At 57.3% G+C, this 13,105-nt stretch overlaps 1 protein-coding gene across 2 annotated transcripts in view; it reads right to left on the reverse strand.

Annotated features, from left to right (window-relative positions):
- Nucleotides 1–8,707: 8,707 nt before the first annotated feature.
- Nucleotides 8,708–13,105, reverse strand: part of TMEM63B (transmembrane protein 63B) — a 23,980-nt gene continuing 19,582 nt past the window's right edge. For both annotated transcript variants that reach the window (XM_005860963.2, XM_005860962.2), the window contains 6 exons: nt 12,064–12,226; nt 11,435–11,540; nt 10,336–10,503; nt 9,990–10,105; nt 9,739–9,819; nt 8,708–9,497 (listed from right to left, as the gene is read on the reverse strand). In XM_005860963.2, coding sequence (XP_005861025.1) covers nt 9,306–9,497; nt 9,739–9,819; nt 9,990–10,105; nt 10,336–10,503; nt 11,435–11,540; nt 12,064–12,226 — 826 coding nt within the window. In that variant the 3' untranslated portion in view covers nt 8,708–9,305. The remainder of the gene's footprint in view (nt 9,498–9,738; nt 9,820–9,989; nt 10,106–10,335; nt 10,504–11,434; nt 11,541–12,063; nt 12,227–13,105) is intronic.

Raw genomic sequence — 13,105 nt, forward strand, 5'->3', positions numbered from 1 at the left:
GTGTGTGTGTATGTGAAGTGTGTATGTGGGAAATGTGTCTGTGAAGCGTGTCTATGAAGAGTGTGAGTATGTGGTCTGTGAAGTGTGTGTGTGTCTGTGAGGTGTGTGTGTGTGTCTATGAAGTGTGTGTGTCTGATCTCAGAGTGGGGGCAGGGCTGTCCCCCCATCAGACAGAGGTGTGTGTGTCTGTGAGGTGTGCGTGTGAGTGTGTGTGTGAGTGTGTGAGGTGTGTGTGTTTGTGAGGTGTGCGTGTGAGTGTGTGTGTGAAGTGTGTGTGTGTCTGTGAGTGTGTGTGAAGTGTGTGTGTGTCTATGAAGTGTGTGTGTCTGTGAGGTGTGTGTGTTTGTGAGGTGTGCGTGTGAGTTTGTGTGTGAAGTGTGTGTGTGTCTGTGAAGTGTGTGTGTGTGTGTGTGTGAGTGTATGTGTGTGTTGGGGGACATGTGGCTCACTTCTCTGCGAGGAGCCAGGGGAAGGCTGTGGAGGGAGACCTGCAGGCCTTTCCCGAGGAGGGTTGGAGGCAGGTGGAGAACCCCGAGAGGATGAGCGTGGAGAACCTGTTGGCTTCGTTGCCGGCCCTATCGCAGGGCTGGCAGGGCAGGAATGACTCCTCCTCGGGCCCAGGAGCCTCCCAGCGCCGCCCACAGAAGTCAGGCGGGTCAGTGGGGTCAGTGGTTATCAACTGGGGATGATCGTGCCCCAGGGAATGCTGGGAATGCGTCAGGGCGTTTTCGGTTGGCATAGCTGGGGAGCGGGGCGGGGTGCTCCTGGCATCCTGTGGGCAGAGGCCACGGCTGCTGCTAACCATCCTAAGTGCCCGGGACAGCCCCGTGACCCTGATCCTGCACACGTGTCAGGAGCGGCGAGGGTGGCGAACCTGGGTTAAGTGAGTGGCGAAGGGCACCCACATGCCAGGCCAACTGCTCTGTGCCCGGCTGTCCCCCGGCTGTGCAGAGGCCTCCTGGGGGCCTGGAGGACCCCGGAAGGTGCTGGTGCCAAGGGAACATCGGGGGGCGGACAAGGCGATGACGGTGACGTCTCGAACTTTCTCAAACACACATGCACACACACACACACACACACACATGCACACACTCCACCCCATTATCAGCAAGCTTTCCCCAGAGAGGGCACAGGCCCAAGCCCTGTTAGGTGGGCTAGGTGGGGGCATGGCCAGCTGAGACAGACAGACAGGACAGGCTCTGGGAAGGACAGGCAGGCGGTGGAGCATGAGTGGCCAGGAAGCCTCTGTTTCAGCTCATGTCCTGTTTCCCCCCTCAGACTGGGCGTCATCTCAGAGTGGGGGCAGGGCTGTCCCCCCATCAGACAGGACAGCTGAGGACCCACAGCTGGGAGGAACGAAGATGTTGACTGATTCCCCGTTAGGGAGCTTCTGGGGCACCAGGGCTGGGCTGAGGTCTGCTCCTGGGGCCAGGCCCCCGCTTCCAGGGCTCAGGCCCAGGTGAGGCCCGAGAAGCTGGGCGGCGGGGTCTAGGGTGTCCCTGAGGCTGGCTCGGGGGCAGGGCTGAGCCCGCACAGGCTGGGGGGCTGCCCGCTGGCCACTTCCCTCCCACCCACAGCACAACTCAGCTCTGCCCAGCCCTTCCTCTCCCCACTGCGGTCTGCTGTGCTCCCCACGCTCCCCAGGCCCCCACCGGCACCCCCAGCCCTGAGGCCTGGTGCCTGTGAGCCTGCTCCTGCGGCCGCCCAGGGCCCAGCCGCGGCACCGAGGGCCTGCTTTCCAGGCTGAGGACAGTTCTCTCTGTCCCCCGAGCTTTATTTCTGTCGCTGGGGTTCCCTCACGCCGGCCTTGTCCCCAGGCAGCTGTGGCAGTGGTGAGCAGTCCCCCCCTCGCCCCAACGTCAGCCCCTCAGTGGGGACCAGGAGAAACCTCCTGTGTCTGAACCACAGCCTGTTCTCTCCCCAACTGTCTGAGGAAGAGGACCCTCAAGGGGACACAGCCCCTTTGGGGGGGGTGGCCCGTCTGCAGAGCACAGGCCTGGGATGTGCCCTGGATCCTACCTGGGGAGTACATCATTTTGGTGGCTAGTCTGGTGCTTGACAGTTGAAGGTTCTGGGGGGAGGGGAGGAGGACCCCACCCCCGCCCAGAACGCTCCAATTGCAGTGGGTTCCTAGGTCGGTGGCTCCTTTTAACAGCTGCCTTTCCGGTCTCTCTCCTCCCCACCGCCCCCAGGGGGCGCTCTGAGGCCCTCTCCCCGCAGGGATGGGAGACTCAGCACCCACCCCAGGGGGCCTCCGCCGGGTGGGCTGTCCTCACGTACAGGATGGGGCAGAAGTAGGCTTACAGTTGTTCCTAGGAAAATAATACAATAATTAACAATAATTCAAAAATAAACTGCTTTTCGGACTCATAACTGTAAACCTACTTTGGCCCCACCCTGTGTATCCAATCAGGACAAGTTCTAGTCCGGCTCCTTCAGCCCAGGGCTTGTCCCTGATACCCCAGCCCGACTTTTTATCCTGAAACTTCCTCATTTCCAAAAGCCACTTTTCGCCATGACCGGTTTGGCTCAGTGGATGGAGCGTCGGCCTGCGGACTGAAGGGTCCCGGGTTCGATTCCGGTCAGGGGCATGTGCCTTGGTTGCGGGCACATCCCCAGTAGCGGCTGATGGATGTTTCTCTCTCATCCATGTTTCTAACTCTCTGTCCCCTTCTCTTCCTCTCTGTAAAAAATCAATAAAATATATATATTTTTAAAAAAGCCACTTTTCTGCTGACACCGCGTTCTCCCTGCCTGTCTGTTCTGTTGCTCCTCTCACAGACGCCAGGTGTATAGGATGAGGGGTCACCCTACCCCACCATGACCAAACCTTAACCCATTCCTTCTGCAATGACCCTATTTCCAAATAAGGGCATGTGCGGAGGTCCTGAGGTAGGACTTCAATGTATCCTTTTTGGGGGGACACAACTCCATCCTTGACCTCTCCAGAGCATGGTTAGCCTGCTGGCCTGGCTGACAGGCCTCTCCCTGGGGAAGAGGGACTCTGGCAGGGAGTGCTGCCTGTGGCACAGTTTTCTAGCACAGAATGTAGGGCCATTGAGGACGGGGATTGTCGAGGTTGCCCGGTGCTCCTCGGCCCTGCCGGGGGGTGCATCAAGCACAGGGCGGACTCTCGGGCAACTGAATGGAATCCCAGAGCCTTGTTCCAAGTGGACTGCAGGCAAGTCCTCTCTGCCTCCCTTTCTAGGTCTCAATTTCCTCATCTATAAGAATATAAATGACTAGAGGCCCGGTGCATGAAATTCGTGCATGGCGGGGGGGGGGGGGGGGGCGAGAGGGGTTGTGTCCCTCAGCCCAGCCTGCACCTTCTCCAATCCGGGACCCCTTGGGGGATGTCTGACTGCCTCTCGCAATCCGGAACCACTGGCTCCTAACTGCTTGCCCGCCTGACTGCCTGCCTGCCTGGTTGCCCCTAACTGCTCCCCTGCTGGCCTGATTGCCCCTAACTGCTCCCCTGCTGGCCTGATTGCCCCTAACTGCCTCTGCCTTGCCCTGCACCTAGGACCCAGGATTCCCTCCCACTGGCCGGCTGCAGGCACCCAGAACCCTAGCCGGCTTCACCTGGGCTGGCCGCAGCCGCAGGGGACCGTGGGGCGGGTCGCTTGTCCCTATCCCGGGCCGCAGCCTGGCTGGTCCCCATTCCTCTCTCACGAGCTCATTTGTGCCTGGCTCATCCCCATTCCTCTCTCCCCACTGTTGAGTGTCTGAGCTGTTATGTCGTGAGGGCGTGATGACCATTTGCATATTAGCTCTTTATTATATAAATTATAGTTTACTAAATTCTTTGGGTGGCAAACACTGGACTAAGAACTCTTCACTTCTTGAATTCTTAAAACAGCTCAAGGCCATGGTATCAATATTCCCATTTTATTGATGAAGAAAGTGAGGTCCAGCGGTGACACAGTAAAAAATATGTATTTGGTCTCTGCCCTGGTTCCTGACACAGAGCTCCGAAATCCCTAAGAGTTTCCTGAGGGATAGGAGCACCTTTTGTTTAATGAGGTGGCTCTTGGAGCCTTCTTGATGGCCTCAGGATGGGGGCTGTCGCCAGAATGTCTAAGCCATGAACTTTCAGCCCCAACCTCCTCCTCCAGGGAAGGGCAGGGGTCTGGGGACTGAGTTAATAAGCCATCATGCCTAGACACAAGACGGAAGGAAGACAAAGCAGCCAATGAAAAGCAGGAACGTACAGGGAGAAGAAGGAGAAGTGGAGGCAACAGAGAAGGGAGCTAAACCAGCACCTGATTCCTCCCTTTGTCTGTGATGCAGACCAGGGATTGTCAACCGCTGTGCCACAAGCATTTTAAAACATGCAATACCTGACTATTTAGTCAGGGCACTGGCCTCTTTTCCCTTAGATTGTAAACAATATGGCAACAGCCAACACAACAATAGCCATCCTGTATGAATGAATAAAAATTACACCTATTTTTTTTTGTCAGGTTGGCAAAAAATTTAATGTATTTTTTTTTTTGTGCCACAGAATTTTAGTAATTAGTTTATGTGCCACGCGATGAAAAAGGTTGAAAACGCCAATGTAGACGCTACCTGCCTGTTAGTCACGTAGTAGCCGTCGTGGTTATCGGAGAAAGAGAGACTACATTTACATAAGTTTTATTACAGTATCTTGTGATAATTGTCCTATTTTACCTTCAGTTATGGTTGTTCATCTCTTCCTGGGCCTAATCCATAAATTAAACTTTGTTATGTGTCGGAAAACACAGCCTATATAGGGCTCAGTACAATCTGCAGTTCCAGGCACCCACTGGGGCCTTGGACCATGTTCCATGGATAAGGGGACGGCTGTAGGAGAATACAGTGCATACGTTATAATGCTGTTGTCACCAGGAACCAATACTTTCGTTGTAAGAGACAAAGACACGAAAAATCAAAGAAATAATAAAAAAAAATCTACCTTGTTTCTGTGATGAAACCTCCATAAAACTTCCGGAAGTACCGGGCTTAGAGAGCATCTGGGTGGGGGACGTATCCACCTGCTGGAGGGTGGCACCTCCCAACCCCACAGGGACAGAAGCTCCGGGGTCCCTTCTGGGGTCCCTGTACTTCCTCATCGGGCTCTCCCCTTGTACCCTTCATCATGTCCTTATATAACACACTGCTACATGCAAGGAAGGTGTCCCTGAGTTCTGTGAGCCGTCATAGCGAATTATGGAATCTGAGAAGGGGGTTGTGGGAACCCCTGCTTAGAGCTGGTCAGTCAGAAGTACAGGTGACAGCCCAGGACTTGGGACTGGCGTCTGGTGTGGGGGCAGTCTTGCGGGACGGAGCCCTGACCCCACGGGATCTGATGCTGAAGCCTCCATCTTATAGAAAAACGGCTGTTTGAAATTTTCACCCTGCTATTTTGGCTTCTGTAAAAGCTTGCTTGCTTGCTTAAATAATATGGAAAATAAGCCTACTCCCATTCCAGAGAGGCCATCAACTCTGCCCCAGACAGAGTTGTCAGTGCTGGCACCAGGCCAGGCCTTGGGATATGGTCTTATGGCCCCTTCCCAGCACACAGGCCTTCTTTCTCAGGAGGCCCGGAAGTCTCCTTCCAAATTTGGGAGACAAAGAACTAGAAAAAGTATAAATAGGGAAGGTTTCCTCCATGTTGGGGGCTCAGAATTTGAAAGACACATTTTTCTCTGGGCCCACGCAGAATTATAACAACATGTAACTCCCCTTTCTCTAAGTGTTGCTTGGTTTTTCTCTGGTCTTCTGTAACAATGCTATCTTCAAGGAAGACAGTCCAGAGCTGAACTGGATTGCAGGACTCCCAGCTGGTGCCTGCAGAGCTGGAGGATTGGTTGGTGTGGGAAAAGCCCCCCCCTTTCCCCTGCCCCCCCACATTTGGCGTCAGCAGTACTTTGTGTGTAAAGGACACGAGTTCTCCTTTTTGAGACACCTTGCCCAAGGTCACACAGCTGGAAAGTGGCCGAGCCGGGATTTGAACCATTATCTTCTGCTGGCCCCACTTAGAGAGGAAGTGAGGTGGGCTTTGGGGCTCCCTGTGATCTCCGTCTTCCTTCAGGGATTCCACCATTCGCCTCTTGGCTCCTTTGCAGCACCCAGCACTAGGCTGGCACTCAATCCCTGCTCAGGAAATATTTGTCAAATGACAGTGTGGTAATCCCTCCTCGTGACCCGGGTTCTGCCCATGAGGAGGTGCCAGGGGCAGGGTGTGGGTGAGAGCAGGCGTTCTCCCCTATGACAGCCTCCCACCTGGGGCAGGGCTCTCCCGGGACCTTTGTTCTGTCTGCTGTTGGGGCCTTACCTGGAGTTTCACATCAGAAACACTTGAACTTGGCCTTCAGCTCAGGTGCTTCCAGAAGACCCTTTAAGGCGGGGTTAGGGGAGACTCTCCCCTGAGAAGGGAAGGCATGCTGAGCAGTGAGGAACCAAGGGGTCTAGGTTGACGGTCTAGAGCCCAGGCCGAGGTCTGTCCAGGCCAGGCTTGCAGATAGACAATAGGGCTTGGCAGGCGGGTGACGGTGATGTGCCTGCCCCCTGTATGGACACAGCCTTCGGGAGCCCCGAGGGGCCTTCACGAGTCAACATGCTCGGTTCACAAGCCCTCCCGCTGGCACTGCGCTCCCTGCCCCTGGCCTGGCAGCTCCTGCAGCCCCAGGACTTTGGGACTCATTTCCCAGATCTGCAGATCTGACCTACGCCAGAAGGCCAGGCCCGGCCTTCATCTCCACTATGTTTGGCCCACGCTTGCCCACAGCCAGCCAGCAGGAAATACTGGCCCTCCAAGCAGTTCCTTGTGCGGGTGGCTTCTCTCACCCCAGGCAGTTTGCTTCTGCCCCTTGCCGGCTCCTGGGCGATTGTTACTGTCTACTGTCTACTGTCTACTGTCTACTGTCTGCTGCTCCCACTGCTTGCGGTCTCTCATAGACAGTCCACAGGCCTTGGCAGACCTGTTCCTCCTCCTCCTCTGAGGTTTCTTCTCCCCTGGGAGTTCCTGGACTCACTTTCTCCTTGTGTGGGTCCTGCTGGTAGGTGGGGGAGGGTAAGAGGATGCCAGGGCCTTAGGGGTCACCTGGTCACACTCCCTGATTTTGGAGGAGAGGTGGCTTTCCTGGGCTTGCACAGCGTCAGTGACAGAACCAGAGCTGGGGTCCACGTCTCCTGGCTCCTGCAGCACACACACTGTACACCCTTGTGCGTGTGGTCGGGGAAGGGGGTGACCACATGGCTCTGTGGGCCTCTGGAGGATGGGCTACAGCAGTCACAGGAAATTTCTGTGTTTTTTTAAAAAAATATCTTTGATTTTAGAGAGGAAGGGAGAGGGAGACAGAAACATCAATGAAGAGCCCTAGCCAGCTTGGCTCAGTGGATAGAGCATTGGCTTGCAGACTGAAGGGTCCCAGGTTCGATTCTGGTCAAGGGCATATGCCTGGGTTGTGAATACAGGCTCCATCCCCAGTAGGGGGCACGCAGGAGGCAGCCGATCAATGATCCTCTCTCATCACTGATGTTTCTATCTCTCTCTCCCTCTCCCTTCCTCTCTGAAATAAATAAAAATATATATTAAAAAAAAAGAAACATCAATGAAGAGGGAGAATCATTGACTGGCTGCCTCCTGCACGCCCCCTACTGGGGATGGAGCCTGCAATCTGGGCATATGCTCTTGCCTAGAATTGAACCCAGGGCCCTTGAGTCCACAGGCCGACGCTCTATCCACTGAGCCAAACCGTGTAGGGCCATAGGAAATTTCTTAGAGAAGGTGCATTTGAGCTGGGTCTTAGAGGATGAATAAGAGTTGATGGAGGGTGGGAGGGGGCTTTTCGGGGAGGGCCTTGAACACTCATGAGGGTTAAGGAACAGATGGGCTGGGGGCAGTTCCCTGAGAGTCAGCAGGACCTTTCAAAGTCCCTACCAGGCCGGTTTAACCTTGGGCCAACCCCAAACCCTCCCTGGGCCTGTGTCTTCATCCACAACAAGAGGAAATCCACACGACTCTGTAGGTGCTATTCATGATCATAGTATTAATTATAATGGATGTTTATTGGGTGCTTATAAGTCAGTGCCAGGTGCTGGGCCAAGTGAACCCTTGACATATATTATCTTATGTAATCCTCGCAGCAAACCCACGCCCGACTCGAGCAAGGTCTCTGAGTAAATGCTTTACAGCATGCCACGGCCATTCAGCACAATCCCAGGCACATACTAACCCCTCAGTAAGGTGTGTAACAATGACAGCAAATCATGACGACAGAATTTGGTTGACGACTGCGGCGCTGTTTTCTTGCCTCTTCCCCTCCAGCGCGGTCTGCTGAGCCCCTTCCTGGAAGCAACTTTCTGGGGAACTTCCTCCTCCAGGAAGCCTTCCTAGACCAGCATGGCACTTGAGGCCTTTCACGGCCTTTCTACCCTGCATCTCTATTCTATTTGTATGGTTCTCGGGGATCCAAAATGTTGGCCTGTGTCCCTGTTCCTCAGTCTGAGTGGTCCCACAAGTTCCTCAGGGCAAGGGATGGAGGCAGAGTGGGCAGATGCAAGGGGAAGGGGGGGCAATGTGAGCACAGCAGGCCCCTCCCCTGAGACCCCCCCAGAAGTCTCTGCACAGGAAGTCTACCCAGGGTCATGTGGGGACTCCAAACAGATCCTCCAGACTCACAGAAGGGTGGCTGGACCCCAGCCACGTGTCCAGGGCAGCAGCACAAATAGGACACCTGTCTCAGAGCTTTTCTTTCCATTTTTATTTTAAAGGAAAAAAAAAAAAAAAACCAGTGCAAAAACCCATTTTCCAGTGTCAGCCATGCCCATCCCCCACCCCAGGTCACCCTCTGGTTCAGGCCTGACTCTTCCTCCCACTCGGCACCCCCTCCCCTCTCATGCAACCCTCAGGGGCTGAGGCTCCACTTCCCTGGAGTGCCAGATCCCAGGGGGCCTTGCGGGGGAGGACAGAACTGGGGCTGCCCTGATCTGCCTGCACGCCCCCCTCATCTCCAGCCATGGCACCAGGTACCCACCTTGGCTCTCATTAACCCTTTCCTGACCACACGACTAGCCTGGGGCGGGGGGCACTGATCTGGGGGAACTGTGTCCACACCCCTCTGCCCCGGGGCCGGCTCGGGGCTCTCCTCACTGAGGTTAGGGCTCTCTCTCCCCTCTGTGGTGGGGGAGAGCAGCAAACCCCCAGGTTTAAATACCTTAATGAAAGCAGGGATGGGGGAGGAAGGGGCTTTAGATCTAATAAATTATTAGCGTTTTTTTAGTGTCCATGAGGGGTGGACGGGTGGGGCAGGGCGTGGCCTCCAGGGCCCTCCCTCCCCTTACTGGTGGATCTCATTCTCTATGAGGCTGTCCTCGCAAGACTGGAAGTCTGTGTCCGTGAGGCCATCGGGTGGCATCAGCAGCTCCTCATCCTGGGACGAGGTGGACGGGGGCTCGTCCCCCGAGCTTCCAGGACCCCCATCCCCATCCCCGTCCGCCTCTGAGTCCTGCAGCACCTGAGCGATGTATTTCTGAAGGGGAAAGGAGTGAGGCGTGAGGGTGGACAGCTGCCCCTTGTGGGGAGGGGTGACGGACGGGGAGTCGTGGGGCCTGCAGGGGACGGGGCAGGACCCTGTGCCCAGGGGAGGTGGGCGGCCCCCAGTGAAGCAGGTCTCTCCTGCCCCTATCCCCTTACTGGAGGATAGGGGGTCAGCCGGCTCTGGGCTGTCTCCGAGGCCCCTCCCCCCCCTGGCCATGGAGTGGAGCACTTACCGCAGATTTGGGGACAGCGGCAACAGTGGGGGGACGGCCATTGCTTCTGGAGTCCGCGGTATCTGTCTCTGTGTGCTCAATCTTGAGGGCCCGGGATGAGTCAGGGATTGGGGGGGTGTCCTTCCCCTCAGCCACCATCACGACCCCACACCCTTTCGGCACCCGCTGCCCCTGCCCTCAGCTCCCAACCACCCCCCTGCACACCCTGGAGCCTCTGCCCTCAGCCGCCCCCGGAACCCCTCGCCCCACACCTTGTAGTTGTGGGCACTGAGGTATTTGAAGTGTCCGAAGCAGACGTGGCAGAGACAGATGACAATGGTGATGACCAGGACCACGAATGTGAACATGGACGTGGGGGCTAGGAACCCTGTTATGTGGGGGCAAAGAACGGGCTGCTACCTCTCCTCTGGGCCCCTCCCAGGGGCTCCCACTCCATTTTGCTACCTTCTGAATGCAGCCCCATACTCCCATGTGCTGCCGCCTCTCCCTGGCCTGTCTGTGCCCCTTCCCCCACCACGGACCTTCCTGGGGCCTGCTCTGCCCGGACATCGGAGGGAGCCCCGCGGCCCCACCCCAGCCCCAGGGGAGGGCCCTCACCCGTGCGCATGGTGGAGAAGAAGAGCAGCCAGAAGAGGCAGAGGATGGGCGCAGCCACCACCTGGTTCACAGCCCCCGAGTGGATCTTCTTGTCCAGCTTGGCCGGCAGGTAGGCGTAGTAGAGGTTGTACCTGTCTACCAGGTGCTTCAGCAGCATGTACATGAGCCCTGGGGGAAGCCACACGGGCCCTGACCTCGAACCAGCGCTGCCAGACCTCTGTGCGTCCGGTACTGGGTGTCCCGGTCCTTCGCGGCCCCTGAGGGGCCGGCCTCCCTTCTCCTGCCTCGGCCCCACACAGGCGCGTGCCCCCGGCCCCAGCAGGCCCAGGCCCAGCTTCCTCTGCTGCCATTCCCTGTTCTGCAGCCCCTCACTAGCCACTCTACTATGAGAAACCCGCTCGTTTGGGTCAACAAGCATCCTGTTAAAATCCGCACTGTCTTTTCCTGCTGCTGTTCCTAAACAGACGAGTATACATTAGGAGGCACGTTCTATCTTCCTGGAGGCTGAGGGCATGGGAGCTTTGGGATGAGGACAAGGAGGTTAGTTTGGGAGTTTGGAGCCTTCAATAACCAGGGAGGGTGGTTAATGGGTTAGGATGTTTTCGGGGGGAAGTAGAGGCCACTTGTGAGGGCAACAGTTGAAGAGAAACTTTGCTAAATTTCAGAAAGAAGAGGGACTGGCCTAAGTCACACAGCTCAGCCAGGCGCTGGAGGGATCCAGCCCCACCCTGGACGCAGGCCTTTCCCGAGTCTACAGGGCTGTGTACAAGAGTGCCCATGGCCCGTGTAGCCGTGTGTGACGCCTCAGTGGGTATGTGACGTGTGCCCCAGTATATCCCGTTGAGTGGAAGCCTTGGTGTGGGCGAGGATGGTCATGTTGGGTGACTGTGCCCAGGGGTCCAGCCTGAGCTGAGATGGCTTTTCCCCTCCTCCCCCGAGGCCGGGTCCCAGACTGAGCCAGGAACCGGGTGGGAGGCCGGAGGGGCCGGTCTCCCAGCCAGGGCCCTGTCCACTCGGGGCGGCCTGCCTTACTAGAGTGGAGAGCGTGAGGTCTGAGTCCCCCCGAGCAGGGCCCAGGTCCCGGCGCGGCGGTGCCTACCGAAGGGCACGATGATGGGGCAGGTGATACTGTAGGTCATGACCACCGTGAAGACGCACATCATCCAGGCGTAGGCTGCGCCAAACTGGAACTCGTAGGCCTGATGCTGGGGGGGAGATGGGCAGGAGGTGGCTCAGGGCGGGGAGGGAGAGCCTGGAGGGGCACAGGACAGGTGGGAGGGGAGGGGGCCAGGAAAGGCAATGGGAAAAAGGAACCCATTTCCAGGGCAGGGCAGGGCAGGGCAAAGCAGATGAAGAGAGGAGCTGTGGCCGAGAAGGAGGTCAGGGTGGAGAGCGACAGGGCATGGGCAGGGGCCTTCAAGGGAGCAGGGACTGGCAGGGGGTGTACTTGGGAATGGATGCTCAGAGTCCTGTGGGGTTAGGACCAGGGGCCCTAGGGGTAGGGACCTGGATCTCCCCCAGCTCCCACCACGGAGCACTAGACCCTCAGAACTGGCCAGGGCCTTCAGGGTTATCTGTGTCGACTCATCACTGTACCTACGGGAAAACTGAGGCCCAGACGGGAGGGGGACAGCCCAGCACCCAGAAGCCCCACACCCTAGCACTGCCGCTGTTTCTGGTCGGGCCCACCAGGGGCGCTGTACAGGCCGCTGTGCCGGGCAGCCGTACCCGCTTCACGTTGCGCCTCTCGGCGGCCGAGCGCGCCAGGCAGAGCCGGATCATGTACATGAGCAGGCCTGGGATGCGCAGCAGGTCCATGGCGTTGCCGATAAAGGCGGAGGCAATGACGTAGTTCACGAAGAAAGCGCCGTTGTCGGGCAGGAACACGCACCTACGGGCACCGGGTGCTCCAGCACTGTACCCTGGGGGGCCTGGGGGCCTCCTGCCCACTGCACCAGCACCATACCCCTCCCCCCCAGCTGCCTTGTGGGCACCAGGTGTCCCAGCTCAGCCCTCAAGCGCCTGGGTGGCCCAGTCCCCCCAGAGTGTGAGCCCCATAGGCAGACGCTAGGGTGTCAGCGACACTTCGGACACCCTCCATGTGCATGGACACCCAGAGGCGCCCTGAGAACCTGTGCCCCATAAAGCCCCATGGAGAGAGTGCTTGAGACCCCTAAGGCCACCAGTACTCAGGGTATGACTCCCAAGACGTCCATAGACAACCCCTGAGACCCCCCTCAAAGATCCCTGAGAGTGTGCCCCGGAACAACCAGAAGGCTCCCCTCTGTAGGCCTTAACTGAACCCAAAGTTACCCCTGAAGATGAGCCTCAGTCACCCCTAGAACACAAGCTCAGAAATCCTCCCCTAGAGATGTTCAGAGGGAAGAGACCAGGACGCTCATGACGCCCCAAGTGTGAGCCCAAGATTCCCACAGGTGGCCCAGAGCAAGACCCCGAGAGCTGCACCCACAGTACAGCCACGGCACACACCCCTAAGGCACCCTCCCAGGGACTCCCCGAGCAGGTGCCCAGAAAGAACGCCACAGTCACACCTCTGGACAGGAGCCTGAAACGTGCGAGGTGTTCCCAGAACTTGTGCCCCGTAAGTACCCCAAAGTGTGAGCCCGAGTCCCCCACAGATACTCAAAAGTGTGGGCTCCAGAGACCGTCAAGGAGACCTCTAGGGACCCCCAAGATCCCACCATGCATACCTCTCCAAATCTCCCAAGGGACACTCTAGACTCCCAGAGTCCACCCCAGAATACAAACC

This window comes from Myotis brandtii, unplaced genomic scaffold (genome assembly GCF_000412655.1).
Source record: "Myotis brandtii unplaced genomic scaffold, ASM41265v1 scaffold143, whole genome shotgun sequence".
Taxonomy (NCBI): domain Eukaryota; kingdom Metazoa; phylum Chordata; class Mammalia; order Chiroptera; family Vespertilionidae; genus Myotis; species Myotis brandtii.